Source organism: Nilaparvata lugens, chromosome 5, assembly GCF_014356525.2.
Source record: "Nilaparvata lugens isolate BPH chromosome 5, ASM1435652v1, whole genome shotgun sequence".
Classification (NCBI taxonomy): domain Eukaryota; kingdom Metazoa; phylum Arthropoda; class Insecta; order Hemiptera; family Delphacidae; genus Nilaparvata; species Nilaparvata lugens.
This window is the reverse complement of record NC_052508.1, coordinates 72,028,455-72,049,121: the sequence shown is the minus strand read 5'-3', so window position 1 is coordinate 72,049,121 and position 20,667 is coordinate 72,028,455. Positions and strand designations below refer to the sequence as shown.

The 20,667-nt window shown below is 31.8% G+C and overlaps 1 protein-coding gene and 1 long non-coding RNA gene across 2 annotated transcripts in view; one reads left to right on the top strand and one right to left on the bottom strand.

Annotated features, from left to right (window-relative positions):
* LOC111058079 overlaps positions 1-4,782 on the bottom strand; it is a 47,690-nt gene extending 42,908 nt beyond the window's left edge. Inside the window, 2 exon segments of the mRNA XM_039429601.1 lie at positions 2,447-2,611; positions 4,670-4,782. Of these exon segments, the coding sequence (XP_039285535.1) occupies positions 2,447-2,604 (158 nt within the window). The 5' untranslated portion in view covers positions 2,605-2,611; positions 4,670-4,782.
* A 10,149-nt stretch (positions 4,783-14,931) lies between these two features.
* Positions 14,932-18,527, top strand: LOC120351511. Its single transcript, XR_005571438.1, has 2 exons — positions 14,932-15,088; positions 18,475-18,527. It is a non-coding gene; the product is annotated as an uncharacterized LOC120351511 (long non-coding RNA).
* Positions 18,528-20,667: the final 2,140 nt, after the last annotated feature.

Sequence of the window (20,667 nt, the reverse complement as noted above, 5' to 3'; positions counted from 1 at the left end):
GGTAGCTACTCTTTTATAAATAAATAATACATCACCATATAATATATAATACAGAATAGACCCAGGTAGATTAGAAACACTCAATAAATGATATATTTCGATGACTGAGTCACCAGTAAGATTGTAGAAGTCTTGTCCTACAGTTATAGTACCTATAGCCTACAGTCTAACTGGTTGAAAAAGTTTTTTTAGTCTATCTTTGTTTTCTGTATTATCATTTATGGTAATGTATTATATATTTATATAAATGTGTAGATTAAAATGACAAGACAAATCGAATATTTATTCTGTGTAGTGAGGTCCACGTTGATTCATAGTCAGTGAAGGCTGTGATCACATACAGAATAGATACAGATATCAATTATTGATCAATTTACATTATTCATATCCTTATATTGAATGTATTTCATGTACATAGTATTTATAAAAATAAGGCAGTGAAGAAAGATAGGATAACTTCAAGGCAGTGAAGAAAGATACCAACGTTGCCGATCCTCTGTCTAGTCAATGCCTTCTATAGACGGTAGCTGATACAGGTTTATTGATGTAATATTAACTGTTCATTCTCATTTAAAATAATATCAATTATAGGCTATTTTATTATAAGCAAGAAATTATATTTTACAATAATCTCATATACATTTCATGATTAAGATGAAATATTTTGTTTATTAATTATCAATTGCACATTATTAAAAGACGATCTGGCAACAGAGCAAAGCGAGAAAGAGATAGCGCTATTCGCTTTGTTAAATGATAGACAAGGATAGCAATACCATTGCTAAACAAACACTGACATTATAACGTAGACCTCTCACTATATAGGTATACGGTAGTTTAGAAACATATTTACAATAGATTTTTATTGTATGGCGTGAGTTAGTACAAGTAGAGTTGTAGTAGAGTATAGTACTTGATATAAATTTAGGTAATACAGTGAAAAAAGGAAAAAACCTGTGCGCAAATTAACTTACATACAGACTGCAATATTCATTTCAAAAAATTTAAAATCAAAAGTACCATATCTTTTACTGCGGTGGTAATTTTTTTTAAATTTCTTATACAACATAGACTAATTTACTAAGTCCGGGCGCGAATGTACGTCATTCCGTGGTCATTTTTGGGTAATAGCCGTGAAAGATGTCTCAATTTCTTCGTTAGGTTTAGCATAATAAGGATCGTGATGATGATAATAAGTCGAAATCACAGGCAAACACCTCGGAAGCAAGATGGTCGCCAAAATTTTCAGGGTTTTGCTATATCGCTTGTATTTCAATAACAGTTCAAGATATTCAACCGTTTTCTTAGACGATAATATTTTTTAAATCTACACCTCTACAATTTTTGTTTCATAAAATTTTCCTATGAAACAAATATTTTTTTAGTTATAACCTTCAAAAGTCCTAAAAAACTTTTTTTTCTAATTTATTTCAAATTTCATTCCATTATAACTTTTTTGTGCAATAGATACAGAGAGATTTAAATCTATGAAATTTAAAGAGTTTTTCAACTTTGGAACGACATATCTTCATGCGCTGTACATCAAAAAATGAGTTCTCCAGCGCCCTCCAAAGAACACCCTGCATGATTTCTGGTGCGTTTTTCCATACGCATGAGGTAACAAGCTAGAACTATAAAATCGATTTTTCATTACTACTTCAAGATAGAGAATTGCAATTGATCTCAATCTCTTCGTTACAACAAGCCGAATAAGAATATTGATGATGGAAACAACGAAAATATTCAACATCATTAAAAAATTCAAGATGGCGGTCATTATTGACAGAAATTTTTATATCGCTTGCTATTCAGTTATTGTGAGAGATATCGGATTGGTTCTATCACCAAAGTGTTTAGAATTAACCAAACTATGATGTTCGAGAGGATCGTCTCATTTCGACCTCTCTGTTAATGATTTATTCAACTTCAAAACTTGAAACATACATTTTTTGGGGACAATATTTCACTTTCCACCCTGTAAATGTATTTGCAGTAGACAAACACTAGTGTTATTGATACAGTGTTCTAGAATATTTCCAAAGATTTAAAATGACATCTGGTTGGAGGCTGTAAGTCCATATTCCACGGCTGGAGCGTCATCGGAAAAAGAGAGAAAAGTAGCCTACTGTTTGCAGCGGAAAACACACTTTTTCCACCAAATGAAAGAGAGAAATTGAGACATCTTCCACGGCTGTTACCCAAAAATGACCACGGAGTGCCTTATTCATGACATTTGTGCCCGGAATAACTTATTCAAACCATATAAATCGATACCGTACTGAAGAGAGCAGAGCATTGAATTATATTTTAATCATTGTTCAGAATAAGACATCACGAATAAATTTCTAAAAATTCACAATTGATTTCAAACTCAATAGGCTACAGAAGAAAGCATTTTTCTGTTTGAAATAATGATTCCCAAATAATGCTACACTAGTCAACTTACATAGTGCCCGTTGGTATTGTCATATTAAGTCCACGCAGTATAACAGCTGTCCGGCCATACCTCTTGTAAGCATTTCTGAACTTCACAATTGGCTGTGGACCAACATCTTCAGAATTGTTATTTAACATTATTTCACTTTCCATGCTGGAGGGCTCCATTAAATCTCTGCAACATTGAATTTTCATACATAAATTTAATTTAAATTTGGAATTTTTTATTGTTGAGGACAAAAATATCATAAATTACTATTAGAAATACGGAGTAGGATACGCATATTTTTTTGCTAACCATGACAAACTGTGAGTTATAATTATTCGTTTTTGAATTATTATGATGACACTACAGTCCAATAACGGAATTTGAAAAATCCAAAAGCGCTCCACGTGAGTACTGGTTTTTAAATGAATATTAATAATATTCATTTAAAAACTAGTATTTGATAATATTCATTTTAAAACTAGTCCTCACATGGAGTGCTTTCAGATTTTTTCAAATCTGAAAAAATAGTGTTGAAAATGGATTTGTAAAAATCCGAAAGCCCTCCACGTGAGGACACGTTTTTAACACGTAAATATTAAACTGTAGTGTCGTCATAATAGAAGTTCAATAACGGAGTAGAAATTACAGTGAAAAGCCGATAATTTTTTCAACAACTGTTTAGAGCTCCTTATATTGCCTTATTTCTAGCAGTCTCTTCTGTTTAGTAGCCTATTTCTTGAGGGAGAAATTAGAAGAGAATATTGAGGGAGGAGTCGACATAATACTATTACTCCAGTAATATAACTTACTAGATCATTTAGAATGGCAAATTAGCAATTTACAAGTCGACATGATATACTATTATTCCAGTAATATAACTTATACTAGTCATTTACAATGGCAAATTAGCAATATTTCTATTCTTGGGGTGTCACCATACTAAAATGAAGCATAAATGCACAGAGTTCTTTTTTATTCCACTTAAAAGTAATTTAATTTCATTGAGGTCCATTTTCAGAACAAGATGCATGTTAAGAACTTCAAAGTTTAAAACAATAGTGAGTGACAAACTGAATTGATTTCATCTCTATATAATCAAAAAAATCCTTCAACTCTGAAAGCTACCTACTTTTATTCTCATTCATGTTTTTTTTATGTTTCCTCCCATATTTATTTTAAATTCTAAACATATAAAAACACTGATATTATTCATCTGTTTATTAATTAATGAATAAAAGTATAATTTATGTAATAAAAATAAATAAATACTGTCGGTACTAACCAATTGAGCTGGCAAATGTTTTTTTAATCAATTTCTTGGAGTAATAATAAAATCGACTGGATTGTCCTTATATTTATTCTAAAATTATAAACCCAAATATTACGGTTACACACAGCTTCAGAGTGAGACTATTGGAAAAAAAATGATTGAATATTATTACTAGGTGTAATAATATACTAACTATTTACTTTGAAGTGAAAAAACACTCACATTCACTTTAAAGTTATAAAAATACAATACCGTAGTGATAATATTTTAGGCTGGGTTTACACCAAAGTTATTAACAGAATGTTAATAACTTAATCCTTATAGATTCTATTAGATTGAACGGATCTTGACAAACACATATATGTTCATCATGTGTGTATGATAAGATATGTTCAATCTAATAGAATCTATAAGGATTAAGTTAATAACATTTCGTTATTAACTTTGGTGTAAACGCAGCTGGATTAGTGAAAACAAGATGAATATTATTCATATATTAAGGTCGCCACATCAAAGAATGTGAGTGTTTTTTCACTTTAAAGTTTTATGAAATACGACAGTAAAGAATATTATTATTTGTGAATGTAATAATAATAATATCGTGTGACCTGGCTGGCTCAGGTCTGGTGTCAGAGTTTTCAGGTCGCAACTGATCAATTTCAGGGCCTGTGACATGACCTAACGACTGCTTTTTAGGCAGCCGTGACCGACAGCTCAACGTGTCCATCCGAAACACGGATCAGTGCATACATGTAACTGAAATAATAATGGCTAAGCAGTACCAGTACTAATAATACTGTAAACGATTGGTAGGCCTTTAAGTTCACCAATGATATGATTTTTTGGAAAACAATAATTACTCCTGATCTGATTTTAGACCTATATACTATTCCAAAGTTTACTTCTCTAGAAGCCAAGACGATCATATTTTTTATTAAAATACACATATCTACCTCAATAGTATATACACTTACCTACTTCTCTAGATGAACTGGAAACAACACTAAAACAAAAAACATTAAAAATATAACAATAACATTACGTACTTGAGGATTTATCGGAATTCACTAACGCTTTTCAATATGAGACTGGAGATGAATTATTGTGAAAATGAAATCGAATTTCTACAAAAATACGAGTACCTAGTCTAATATATAATTATTAAGTTGCCTCGGCTCCGCTGTGAATTCTCAAACTATACAAACTTTAATAACAGTCACTTGACAAAAGACAATTCAATTAATAAGATCCAAATAAACTACCGTATTTCATTTGCACTAATAAGAAGAGCTCTGTAATTTTGGAGTTTGAAAATTGTAGAGCGCTCGTAAATTAATAACTGGTGTGTGAACGTGTTAACTTATATAACTTCCCGTTGGGAAGTGCTCGTTGACATTATATATTATGCTACGGTACTATTAAAATTAGTAGTAGCCTATCTATTGTTGAGACTTCTTCGATCTTTCATTATCATTTTTTACATAAAAATGTGTGTCTAATACTTTGATATTTCAACGTTTTCAAGCTTATTATAATTAAAATTATAGTAGCCATATTAAAATTAGTAGTAGCCTATCTATTGTTGAGACTTCTTCGATCTTTCATTATCATTAAAAATTTACATAAAAATGTGTGTCTAATACTTTGATATTTCAACGTTTTCAAGCTTATTGTTGTATATTCATATAAATTAATGAGGAAACACTGTTTGCGAGATTAAAGTTAATGTCCATTATTTTTCAACTCCTGTGATACAAAGCCTATACAATAGAAGGATTGTTTGATTATAGAAAACATCTATAACCTCAAGATTGATAACACATATTTGATTATTATGAGGTTGTGAATGTGTGCATCCATTTGTGGAACATTTTCAGAGTTTATCGATCTAGAAACAATCAATTAATTACAGTAAAACGAAATAAATCTCTACAGGAAAATTCTTTTTCGTTCAACCTAACTTGAATTTTTGGAATAGATCATTTTCATAATTGCTAGGAAATAAAAACAATGTATATATTTCAGCATTGGTACTGTAGTATAAAGGTAGGCGCACACAGATCGTCATCGGACGGACGGCACGCATCGGACGGATCGGATGATTAGATTTGATGCATTGTTTTCAATTGGAGTGCGCATACCTATAGGCCAGTTTCACACGGCAGAGTCCTCGCTCCTGGATGATCATATTACTGAAGATCATATTTCATATTTTACAGCTCTCCTGTACTTTCACATGGGGATCTTACGAATAAGCCGACAGATCTAACAACTACGCCGCCGTTTGCTCAAAGTTATGACTCATCACTTTTTCTCAAAGTCTAACTTCCTTAAAAATATAGATAGAAGATTTCTGATTTCGGATTTGGATTCAGCGACCCCAAATTCTTTAAAGCGTAAGTCCCATTTTCAAAAATACCCGAAAACAAGGGAGTTATAGCTGTTTTTAATATAGCTTTCCATTATCATATGATTATATAGTACGTACTAAGATAAATAATACTCCTGCCTCACAAAGGGACAGGCAAAGGTTTTAAGAAGTTTTTGAACACCTGAGAAGTTTATACATAAACATTTTTAATTTTTAAAAGTTCTAGTTTTCCAAAAAAATATTGAACTATGAAAAGATGAATCCAAATATGAAATCATAAATCATCTCCACTCATCACCCAATAAAATAGGAGGAAAAGGAATGTTGTACAGTAAAATTTACTGAATTTCAATTGTCATTCAACAATCCAATTTATCAGGTTCAAATCATTGAATATCACTTTAAATTCCCAGCAATTATTGACTATTTCTTTTTACAATCAGAAAAATCTATATGAACATACAGAATAAACATTGTGCTGATCTGAATCGATCTATGGTAATAATAGGAATTGAAAGAATAGAAAATGTCATGGCATTCCAAGTAGTGATGTCTGTGTATTAGAACTGCTGAGTTGATAATGCATAGTGAAAAAAAGTCATGAATAGCTCAGACCAGCCTGGCCTGTGATGAACCGGTATAAACAATTCATAGAATTCTTAGAATTCATAGGAACGGTAAAAAATCAATTTTACGAAAATCTATGTACATGTAACTGGATTTAGAAGATCAATACGATAATGTTCTCTATCACATTTAATCATAGAAATGTTTAAGTGAAAACGTTGGCGCAAACCTTCTGCCATGAGGAGACAAATAAATTATGAAAAGCTTGATAGCTTGAATTCTCCAGTGATCTGATATTTGTTACACGTTTTTATTCTAAGACATAATATGCCTTAGACTAATTTTTAATGTTTCTTCAATCGGCAGGAGAACTTTGGTTTTTCAAAGTTATCTTACTCCCTTATTTTGGGGTATTTTCAGAAATCAAGATAATAACCTACCAAATTTCCTACACGAATACAGTGTAAGTTGTATTATAATAGCTACAGTACTTACGTACTGTATAGTACAGTACCTGTTCGTTTTTACCGTATAATTATATGATAATAGAAAGCTTTATTAAAAACAGCCATAACTTCCTTGTTTTCGGATATTTTCGAAAACGGGACTTACGCTTTAAAGAATTTGGGGTCGCTGAATCCAAATCCGAAATCAGAAATCTTCTATCTATATTTTTAAGGAAGTTAGACTTTGAGAAAAAGTGATGAGTCATCCTTTGAGCAAACGTCGGCGCGTAGTTGTTAGATCTTGCCTCTGCTTGCCTCGAGGGGAAAAGACGTGACAAAACGAGGTTCCTGGATAGGAGTCACCATGTGAAAGACACGATTTGACTCAATGTACTTCGACAAAAAAACGAGAACACTGTTCAGTGTTCAAGTTGCACGTCTCCTATCGTGTGAAAGAGGCCATACGGATGCATTGAAAACAATGCATCAAATCTAATCATCCGATCCGTCCGATGCGTACCGTCCGTCCGATGACGATCTGTGTGCGTCTATCTTAGTATATGTTATGTTCCAACGTATTGTTGTTTATCAAATAAAATAGGTATATATAATTTCATAAATTATCAATTATTGAGGAATTCATTCCATCTTCATAGAATCAAATCAAAGTACTGGAATTGTATTACTCCGAAAGCTTAATAAAAACTTCTCGAAAATAAATATCTTGAAAAAATTCAGTACAGTATTTTATCTTGATAAATACATGTACCGTACCGTAGTTAATATACTGTATATAACCTATTGATTTATCTATTTTCATCTAATATTGTATAATAAACTCAGCAATATTTTTGTATTGTTTAATATCTATTTTAAACTTATAAATGAATGTAAGACAACAATAAAGAGCAAATAAAATAAAAATGAAATACACAGTACATGTACGCCCAAAACTACATGCCTTTATATTCCCTACCAGTTTTTGTTAAGTGATCTGTTATGAAAAATCCAAGACGCTCCTCATATCTCACAAACTTCAAATATTTATGCAAAATTTATTTCATTATCATATATCATGATAGTACGGTATGAGAATAGAAAAACTTCGAAAAAGGTCACCACAGAGTGTTCTCAGAACTCAGCTTCAATTCTAATTGTTACATCTTCTTCTTTATTCAAAAAATAAATAAACAATCAAATACATCCCAAAAGCTAATACAATATTTTTACCTAATTTCTGATATATTATGTGTTCCCTATTATGTGTCTACGTACCCTGTGTGGGGACACTTGAATATTACATAATAAAAATATTAATAGGCTATATAAATGTAAATATTATATAATGAAGAACATAAATATTGAATATGATAAACATTGAAATAAATCAATATGTCAATTTATAATCATTCTTGCACACAAACACAAAACTTGAAATTATCTACGGAGATAGTATGACTTTAATACATAATATAACTATACAATATTTATCTACTTATTGTTTCACTTGAAATTACAATTTGAATGCTCAGTAAATACAAACTATGTGACCACATAAAAAGTTATATTCTGATGAAAGTAACTTCGGCTAGATCCTGCAATTTGTATGATTTCTTAAAAAAATTTATTGACTCGGGAATTTGCGTACCGGTATACTTTCCATTGAATAGGCTAGGGTACTGATAAGCGTTCCATTCACCAGCAATCACTTTATATTAATATTAATTATATTAAACCATAAGTAAATCATTAATCATCATCATCACCTAGGCTTAAAATACTTATGGAAAGTCGCCTTTGTAAAATAATAAATAAATAAAATAAAATATTGCTTGTTTCTACAAAACACGACAAATTTCACAAGAAATTTATTGTTGGTAAAGAAATCATCTTATCTGAAATCTACTACTGTACGGTAACTCAGAACTGTGCAATACAGATAAAAGCTTTCAGAGATAAATCGGTTCTCATTAACTTTATTATACTAGCAGTTGAATTGCATTTCACAATCCATAGTGCTTGTCAATAGTGTTCCATAGTTTCTTTGATCGAATAGTTTGAATCATTTTCGTGTGTAGTTTTATGAATGAAGTTGACTTCAATATAAAATCGTGCACCAAGTACCTATAAACAACATTCTTGCAACAATTCTCATATTATTTGTAAATCAACCGAGTGTTAAACAAACAATCAAACAGACATGACGAGTTCCACTCCAGAATCCTTGAAGAGCAAGTTTGAACTTTGCCTCAATAACGACGATTTAAGTGATTGTGAATTCTTGGTTGGTGAACAAAAGTGTAGAATCAAAGGACATAAACTGTTGTTTGGCATCTCTAGTCCTGTTTTTCGAGCTATGCTGTATGATGGACTCCACAATGCTTCAACTTTCGAGGTAAAGGACGTTCAACCTGATGTCTTTCAAGGTATGAAACAATTTATCTATACAGATAGTGTAAATTTCTCCTCAGGTCTACAAGCGTGTTCAGTATATCTGGTCTCTTGGAAATATGTAATTCCTGATCTTATGTCAAAATGTGTTCAATACATCGAAGACAATATATCTGTTTCTGAAGTGTTGGACGTTTATGAGTTTTCACACCAGAATAACATACCAGACATTGAAAAACATTGTTTGACGGTCTTTCAGAACAAAACTAGAGAAGTAATGCAGAGTGAAAAGTTTCTGTCAACTGATATTCATACACTAGAAACAATTTTGAAACTGGACTCATTGAGTTTGGACTCTGAACTGGAGTTGTTCAAGTATACGGAAAAATGGGCTCTTGCAGAGGCTAATCGGCGAAAAATAGATTTGCAGGCAGAATATTTCAATTGCATCAAAAGGCACATACGTTTTTCGACATTTGATAAAGATCAATTTCAAGAAGGACTGTCCGAGTCTGATCTGCTAACTGCAGAAGAAAAAATTCCGATTTTATACAATTTATTGGGTTTTGAGAATAAATCACCACAGATGACTGCTCCTGTAGCTGTGCCCCGAATTTTCAGAGAAGGAGAAGGAGGAGTAGAAGCTGAAATAGAAGATAAAGAAGAAGGTGAAGAAGAAGAAGAAGAAGAAGAAGGAGAAGAAGAAGAAGAAGAAGACGACGACGACGACGAAGAAGACGAAGAAGAAGAACAATGCCAGAAATGGACAAAAGTGTCAAATAATATCTTCAAATGGACAAAAGTGTCAAATAATATCTTCAAATTAGAAAGGCTTGCAAAAAACGGCAAAATCCATACGACGCGTATGGAGTTATCAGAAAAAACAATTAAATCATTGGGTGAACCAGACGAAATAGTAGTCAGTGTCATGAAAAATCACAATTTCAGTTTATGCTCGATTGAGAAGTTGAACGATTCCGAAGAGGAAACTTCGGATAGGAAAATGATTGATACTATTTTAATAATTAGAAATAGTGAAGAAAATATGTCTTTATGTATTTATCTTAAATTCATATTAAGAGAAAATATTTTTGAATTGGAAATTTCCGAGTTACAAAAAGAAGAGTAACTGGTAATTTTAACTGTTAAAATTATTATTCAGTTTATTCGGTCACTTACCCCGATCAGTGTGTCAATGATATAATATGAACTACCTACCCGTATTACAATATATAGCAGGATAGGCCTATTCATGACATTAGTGGGTACGGTACATATAACTATATTGTCTAAGTCTTAGTTCTGAAATACATATTATATTGATGTAAAATTCTTTATTCAGACTGTACTCGTCTACTCAGTTATGTAATATGACTTATCAATAATAAAGTTATGTCAATAATAAAAATAAACCAACACCTGTTATGGACGAATGTGACACAGTGAGCGATGTGCCAAATTATGTTATGTCACAGAACCATGGTAACTGAAATCAATATGAAGAAATATTACAGTAATAGACTTTACTTTGTAACAAGTGAATTCAACAGTATCTCTTTCATTTATAAATAAAGAAAGATATATAAATATTAGATATATCTAACTATACAAAACCTATTATAACCGTTTTTCAAAAATATTTGCTTGTAATGCAACAGGACCCTGGATGTTCAATCTCAAAATGAATCACATTTAGGCTTAAAACAAACGAGACTTGATAAGGGTGCAGTTCAAAACAATAATCCAGTTTTATAAATAACAAGTAAAATATACTCACTTTCCATTTTAAAGCTGTGTTTACACCGGAGTTGATAACAAAGTCTAAAAAATTGTTGTTATTAACTGATGTTAACAACAACGTCATTAACATAATTATATGTTAATAACATTTTATTTAATAACAAGGAGTTTTCTGTTAAAAACGAGTTATTTACTTTTCTTCTAAAGAGAAATTTTGACGATTCAGTCAAGTTAATAACTCGTGTTATCAACTCTGGTGTAAACGTATAGCTTTAGGCTACTAAAATTATTATATCATAATTATTCCAGTATCAAGTAACTTAATAAGTTAATACAAGACAAAAATCAGAAAAATAAATAACCTTCTTTCATAAATCAAAGTATATTGTCTATTATAAATTTTGCTCAAGGTTAGGCCTACTTTACTCTATTTTATTATATAGGTACCTCAGGAAGAAAGTAGATCCCCTTTAATGTCAATAACTTAATCCTTAAAGCCGCGTTTACACCAAAGTTATCAACAAAAATAATGTTAATAGCTTAATACTTATAGATTCTATTAGATTGAACGCAACTTGTCAAACACATATGATCATCATGTGTATGATAAGTTATGTTCAATCTAATATAATCTATAAGGATTAAGTTATTAACATTGTGTTAATAACTTTGGTGTAAACCCAGTTAAAGATTCTATTAGATTGAACGAAACTTCACAAACACATATGTTCATCATGTGTATGATAAGTTATGTTCAATCTAATAGAACCTATATAACGTCAGCTTACAAGCAGAAGTCACTAAGTAAATAGGCAAAACGAGGTTATTCACTACCTCCGTGAACAAAGCCGTAGTGCGTTCGTGTGACGTCAGCACAGGTAGGGCTCCTAGACCAATAGAAACTCTAGCTGATATAGATCAGCTGAAATCAACGAATTTTTATTGGTGTAGGAGCCCTACCTGTGCTGACGTCACACGAATGCCTTACGGCTTTGTTTACGGAGGTAGTGGGTTATTGCACTAATATACATAGTTTTTGATGCTCTTTCGACTGGAAGATAGCACTAACTTCTAATGTTATTATTTTTTCAGCTACAGCTGATTCAAAAAAGCATTAAGTCATTAAGGAATAAGTTATTAACATTTTGTTAATAACTTTGGTGTAAACGAAGCTTTAGGCTACTGAAATTATTATAACATAATTATTCCAGTATCTTAATAAGTTACTACAAGACAAAAATCAGAAAAATAAATAACCTTCTTTCATAAATCAAGTATAGTGTCTATTATAATCTGGGAGAAGACAGTTTTGGGCTATGCCTATTGTCTTCTTCCAATCATATTTTAATTATGATTTGTGATTGTGAATAAATAAATAAATAAATTCTGCTCAAGGTTAGGCCTACTTTACTCTATTTTATTATATACCTCAGGAAGAAAGTAGATCCCCTCAGGTAAGGAGTTCCTAATCTCTCACTAGTGACCCATGACCATGTTGGTTGAAACAAATGATACTTCTGGGCGAATCAAAAGTTATTTGTGAGTTCAGCCGCGCCGTCAACACTAATCGATATTACAGCACATTGAGATCTGATTCTAGACAACTAGCCTACTTTAATCTAGTCAATGATTCAAACAAAACAACTGTTAGCCAACGGAAAATATTCCCCTTGGAATTTCTTCAAAAGCAAAAAGCACACCTGTTCAATCAATAATGATTGAAGAACACCTTCTTTTAAAAAGGTCAAAGATGGTCACAATTTATGGAACACAATTCTCTCACTGTCAATTTTGTATGAGAATCTAGAACTAATATTGACTTCACTTTCCATGTAAATATTCATCTTGATTGACAGCCAGTGTTTTTCCCATTTCAAATAATAATAATAATTTTAGAAACTTCTGCAACTGTTAATTACGATTTGCATCAAATAATTCCATAAGTAATATGGAGAGAAGTTTGCCTGCCTTTTTTTCGCCAATATGTTTGCTGATAATATTTTATTCATTAGTATTCATGATTACATTTTATAAATAAAGGCGAAAGTCTGTTGAAAATTCTTTCCTTTCTATGACTGATTTTATCATTATGCACCATGTAAACGATATTTTAAATCCAGAAATAAATATTAATCAGACTCGTATCTCGTGACTCATTATACATTGCTACCCTCAGGTACATTCCAGTACAGCACCTTCCCACCTTTTCATTAGAAAACAGTATACTCATTTCATTAGTATACAGTAGAACAAAGCAGAGAATTACGTTCGTAGGTACTCTACACAAATAAGTAAGACATAGAAGCAGAGAAAGTTACTTATCTATTTTGCGATACCTAGCAGTTTCGAATTGAGGCTGTGCAAAGGCTAAAAAGAAACTTTCCACTCGTGATATTTTTCAAAGTTTTTCGATTTGTATATCATCAATCTATCAAAATGAAAAAGTTTTCTCAGGAGAACATTTTTTTTTCTAATCATTACTTTTTGAGATATGATGAGCGCCTGAAGTTTGAATTTTTGGGACAGAAAATTTCAAATTCGGCAAGAGATAAATCCATGAGATTTAGAGGATAGATTCTTCATTGTATTGTTGATCTGGTAAAATTTTTTTTTCAAATATCAATTTTCAAGATAGTTATTCAAGTTACTAAAAATAGCTTTTAGTTGAGTTATTTTTGGTAAATTGAATAACTTTCTCAAAAATTGATATTTTCAGAAAATTCTTGTTTTACTAGATCAACAATACAATGAAGAATCTATCCTCTAAATCTCAAGGCTTTATCTCTTACCGAATTTGAAATGTTCTGTCCCAAAAATTTAAACTTTAGGCGCTCATATCTCAAAAAGTAATTATCAGAAAAAAATGTTTTCCTGAGAAAACTTTTTCATTTTAATAGCTTAATGATATACAAACCGAAAAACTTGGAAATATCACGAGTAGAAAGTTTCTTTTCCTACAGTTACGTTGAAAAGTGGCCATTGCTGCACTGATTACAGAACGCAAAGAATCACTTTTCCGCTCTAGTGCGGGAAAAATTTTTCTGCACTCCAGATTTGCAACATGGCAACGCAAAATACTTAGTAGGTTATATGGAGCAACAGTGCAGCAAAATCAAATGAAGTTGGTAACAGTAACTGGGCTGCTATAGTGAGCAGACGTGCAACGAAGCACAACGCGCTAATTATTAATTATATATTATAACCAAGGACAACGAGGACTTTAGGATTTTAGGATTAAGGTTTTTATCAATAATAAAATTACACAGAAAAACATTTGATGCATTTCAGGCAATTTTACCCATAATTACCCACTTTTCATATTCATGGTAACTGTAGGAAAAACTTAATGTGAAATACATGCGCAAAGTTCCTCTGCTGCACTCAAGTAAACGTTTCTTTCGGTGCAGCAAACTGTCACTTTGCGCACTAGTTGCACAATAACTATTTTAGTCTTTGCACAGCCTTAACAACTTGAAAACTGAGTTGTCCGCAAAATGTGCGCTCTGAAACATCTTCGCTGCCGAACAATTGTTTTGAATGACAGCTCCTGCAGCAATCGGATGTTTGTATAATATTTGATGGAAGTCTAGCCACGCTCTCCAGATTAGCCTCTCCCCTCTTCCACCTCCTCATCCTTCCCTACCTCCTCCTCCTCCTACCCCACCTCCTTCTCATCCTCCTCCACATCTTCTCCCTCCTTCTACTCATCCTCTTCATGTCAATCACGCTTTTCAACTCGGCGTAGTCGGTGATAAGATTGAAGGCCCTTGACTGATCTCTCGACTGCTCTGTTTTTGGTCCATTCCAAACTGTGATGCGCTCTCTGATGCTATTATTTGTATTAGCAGCACTTGCTGTCTTCTCAACTCCCGTTCACGGTAAGAACATCATTCTAGTTGACAATATTCATCAACTTATTAACCTATTCATCAACTTCAACTATCACTCATTAACCTGTTCATTGTCTGATTAAGGCTGTGCAAAAGGCTAAAAAAACACTTGCTATTAAAAAAAACGACTAGCAGTAGGACTTTTTACAATAAATGAACTTATCACTGTGGACCTGCCGAAAGATCTCGTTGTCACAGTGAGTGATTAATTCATTCATTGTAAAATATCTGGCTTCTAGTCGTTCTTTTTAATAGCAGAAAGTGATTTAATAAGAAGCAGTTCGTGATGGAAAAGCACCTTGCTGAAAATACGTTTGAATGAAAAAGAATAAGAAATTGTCAAAAACCACAGATTTATTGATACTTAGAAAGCCCGGTTTCGGTTATTACACCATTGTCAATCTCTGATAAACTGAGTTTGAATCAAATCTGTGGTTTTTGACAATTTCTTAGTCTTTTTCATTCGATATGAATTATTACCACAATATCAACTTCTCGACTACACAAAAAGTAAAAATACGTTTCACTGAAGATAATTTTCAAAGTATTTCGATTTGTATATCATCAAGTTTCTCAGGAAATGTTTTTTTCCGATCATTACGGGTACTTTTTGAGGCATGAACGTCTAAAGTTTAAATTTTTGAAACAGATCATTTCAAATTCGGTAAGAGATTAATTTCCTGAGAACACTATTTTGATAGTCTATATAAATCGGAAAACTTTGAAAAATATAACCGTAACAGTAGGAAGTTTTTTCAGCCTGTTGCACAGCCTTAATAATTCATAAACTTATTGGATCATCAGTCATTAAATTACTTGCATCTAATAGAGTGAGGTCCACGTTATAATGACAGTGGAGAAAGACAGGAGAACAACGTTGCCAAACCTCTGTCTTGTCAATGCCTTCTATAGACGGATCAATAAAGGTTTATTGATGTAGTAATATTAACTGTTCATTCTCGTTTAAAATAGTCAATTATATTTTTAACAATTTCATTATGAATCTTCATAATTAAGATGAAATATTTTGTTTATTAATTATTAATTCTAAATTTTGTTAAAAGGCGATCTGGCAACAGAGCAAAGCGAGAGAGAGATAGCGCTATCAGCTTTGTTGAATGATAGACAAGGATAGCAATACCATTGCCAATCAAACCCTGCCATTATAACGTGGACCTCACTATTGCACTACATTTCAGTAAAAATATTTATTAACGTTTTCATCAACCTTAACCATAAACTGATCAACTTGTTTATCAACTGACCGTTAACAGATCATGAACTTCAATGATCACTCACTCAATTACTTAACCCCAAAACTACCATGAACTAAATTTTATTTCAACTAGTTCATCAACTTGGACAATCGTATTAACTACAACTTGATAACTTATAAATTTATCCATCTTAATCATTAAAATTAACTACTTAGTGCTGTTTTTGTGACACTGCACCGGTAGCCCACCTCTCGGGACAAAAAATAAAAAAACGTTGATACTTTTCTTTCGAATTTTCAACCCTTTAAATTTTTCCTTACTCCGAAAACCCAATTTTTTCGAGACTGAATCTAAAACGTTTCTCCGGAGGCGGACTCTTTCTAAATTTCCTTCAAGTCAGCCTCCCACCCTTTACCCCGGAACATTGCCTACCGGAGCCTACATTTTGTTACAAAAACTGCACTGCTAGAATTCACAAATTCTGTTATGCATGAATACAGATGACAATTCTCAAATTAATATATAAGTGGTACTTGTTAAAATGATAGAAGTTGAATTCATATTGCTATACATTTTGAGGATTTTTTTTCATTTGATAAACAATACCTTGAAGATTGATAAACAATATCCTCAAACTGTCATGAATTCATCTGCAATTATACTCTGTACAAAATTACTTCTGACTTGGGATGGACATGCGCAGCAGAGAAAGCATACAGCGGGAGGGATACAGAGGCGCGATGTTGCCGTTTTGAAGCGGCCAGCGATCACCAACTTCTAGTGACTGTTCATGTGCTCATGCTACACATGCGAAGTTTCCTGTCTGAAAGCAGTCAGACGACTGACAAATTGGCGCCGCGCTTCTACTTTCTATTAGACTCTATTGATCACTGTAATTGGCTGATCTCCCTACATTTCTCTGCACTGAAAATTCCTCCAAGTCTGAAGTAAATTTCTATACAGACTATAATTCTGAAATGATTTGTCCCAGCCATATTTCAACCTTATATGCGCTCATATCATAGAGAATTTTGGACAAGTTTCAAAAACCTGTTGCGCAGTCTCAGTAGCATGCTTATGTAGACTACACCTTTTCCAACTGTATTTGAGAAAGTACCTACCGTATCAATTGTAATTGAGAATAGTCATTTGTATTTGAGAAAACGTCAGATGTAAATGAAAATAGTCAATTGTATTTGAGAAGTCATCACTTGTAATTAGGAATAGTGAATTTTATTTGAGAAAGTATCATTTCAATTTGAGAACATCGATTTGAAATCGAGAAGTTGTCAGTTGTAATTGGTAAATGATTTTAAAAACCAGTACTACTTCCAGTACTTATATTTTTCATAACTGTACTCATATAAAATAATATGAAAATATATTTAATATTCCAATAAAACTTTTATTTTTCGAATAAAACATTAGGCTATTTTTAAGCCCTAAAATCCATTGAAGAAATTGCCGAATTGTTTGATCAAGAGATTCAATTGATTGATGATAAAGTTCAATTGCGCCGTAAACATAGAGAATTTGATCTCCATGAAAAGTAATGCAATGTTTCACAAAATGTTTAGAGACAAAAGTCGCGTTGCCAATACATACATAGAAATGATTCTCATTAATCATTCGTAAACAGTACAGGGGAAATACTTTCACCATTGAAAATATTAATTTTTCCCCATGCAAAGCCTATGATAGTAATTGGAATACTGTGTACGTAGTACAGTATCCTTTCCTGCTCAAATCAAACCTGCACTGTAGGCTACAGAAGAGTCACGATATGTCAATTGGAAAATATTCGTCTCATTTTCAATCGATATCTTCTCATTTACATTTGACGATTTCTTAAATACAATTCACTATTCTCAATTACATGTGATGACTTCCCAAATATAATTGACTACCTCTCATCTAACACATCTACCTGTATACACATCTGCACATCTACCTCCCATCTCATCTAGGTACCTCTCATCTGACATTATCTCAATTACATGTGATGACTTCTCAAATACAATTGATACTTTCTCAAATTAACTTGATACTTTCTCAAATAAAATTGGAAAAGGTGTAGTAATAATATTGAGATAAACTAATTTAAAATGGACCTCCTTGAATAAAATCTCTAGAATTGATTAATTGGTGATGTTCCAGGATTTGACGATGACCCACACTGGCTGGTTCATCGCCAAGGGCCTTTGTCAAGTAAGTTATTCGCAGTTTTGGGCATACCTAACCTAACCTAACCTAACCTAACCTAACCTTTTGTGCCTTCTCACATATAAGTATAATTATTATTATTATTCATAACTGAATAAACAAATAAGTTACATGCACACAAAATATTTGTTATATTCAGTACGACAAATCGAATTAGAAAGATATAGTTTTCTTGATTCTATTCAAGAATTAAATAAGATCAAACCAATCTACGGCTAAAACTGGTTAAAAAGAAAGAAGCTTTGAGTCACTATATTATTTGTTGTCTTAAGGTGCCTTTTCACAAATAAATGTAATAATTATTCATAACTGTATAAATAAATAAGTTACATGCACACAAAATATTTGTTATATTCAGTACGACAAATTGAATTAGAAAGATATCATGGTTTTCTTGATTCTATATTGAAGAATTAAATAAGATCAAACCAATCTGGGGGTGAAACATTGGTTATAAGGCTGTGCAAAGGCTAAAAATAAACTTTCTACTGGTGATATTTTTCAAAGTTTTTCGATTTGTATATCACCAAATGGAAAAGTTTCGGTATCTCAGGAGAAAATTTCTTTCCCGATCATTACTTTTTGAGATATGAGGGCCTAAAGTTAAAATTTTTGGGACAGAACATTTCAAATTCAGTAAGAGTTCAATCCATAAGATTCAGAGGATAAACTCTTCACGGTATTGTTGATTGAATAGAAGAACAATCTTTTGAAAATATCAATTTTTAAGAAAGTTATTCAACTACCCAAAAATGACCAAAAATTATTTTTGGTCATTTTTATTAAATTGAACTTGATTAACTTTCTCAGAAATTATTGATATCTTCAGAAAAATTTTGTTTTATTTAATCAAAATTACCATGAAGAATATTCATCCTCTAAATCTCTTGGATTTATCTCTTACCGAATTTGAAATGTTCTGTCCCAAAAATTTAAACTTTAGGCGCTCATATCTCAAAAAGTACGGTAATGATCGAAAAAATATGTTTTCCTGAGAAAACTTTTTCATTTTGATAGCTTGATGATATACAAATCGAAAAACTTTGAAAAATATAACCAGTAGAAAGTTTATTTTTAGCCTTTGCACGACCTTTTATAACGAAAGAAGCTTTGAGTCTTTGAAAAAGTATAATAGCTTTTATATTATTTGATGTCTTAAGCAATGTACCGTGCACCACTAATATTTTGCTTTAATATATTAATGCTAAATATTAATGCTAAATATTTTTACTAATATTAATGCTTTTCTCATAATATGCTTATTCTCTTTACTCTTATCAATGTTTGACAAAGGGAATTGATACTGTATTGAGCTAGTAACAATATACAATATACATTTTATATTGTCTTAATTTAGTTTAGAAGTATATTTTTTAAATTAAAACATGATTTTTGTGTGTTTTGAATAGTAAATTGAGTGTGTAATTAATGAATGTTAAGTGACACATAACCTAGCTACATTTTGGACTGTTGTATAAATTAGAATTGGAACCGTTTTGGGCTTATAAGCCTGTGGTACTTGTCTGTAAGTTGTGTAATTCTGAATGATTGAATAAATAAATAAATTTCTTATCAATGCACTTGATGTGTAAAACTGTCTGTTCAACTCAATACGTTTCAAAGTATATTAATCTTCAATAAAATAAAATTATTATAGACATATGATAATTAACACAACAATGGAGCTGCATATCAAACAATTGTTTATTCAATAATTCAATTCGTCCACTACAATCACCAGCGTGATTTTTCTGGACTTTTGTTGTTATCATAACAGTTTCAGATCCACGTTAATCATTCTCTAAATATTTGTTTGATCTATATATATAAAAGCGAAATGGCACTCACTCACTCACTCACTCACTCACTCGCATAACTAAAAATCTACCGGACCTAAAACGTTCAAATTTGGTAGGTATGTTCAGTTGGCCCTTTAGAGGCGCACTAAGAAATCTTTTGGCAATATTTTAACTCTAAGGGTTGTTTTTAAGGGTTTAAAGTTCGTCTTTTAGCATGTATATTCTTCTTCTCCCAATCTCTTAATTATAATTGAAATTTCCATATCATATGTTACTATAGAACTATAATCTAGATAGAGTACCTCTTCGAAACAGTTGTTAACTGGCA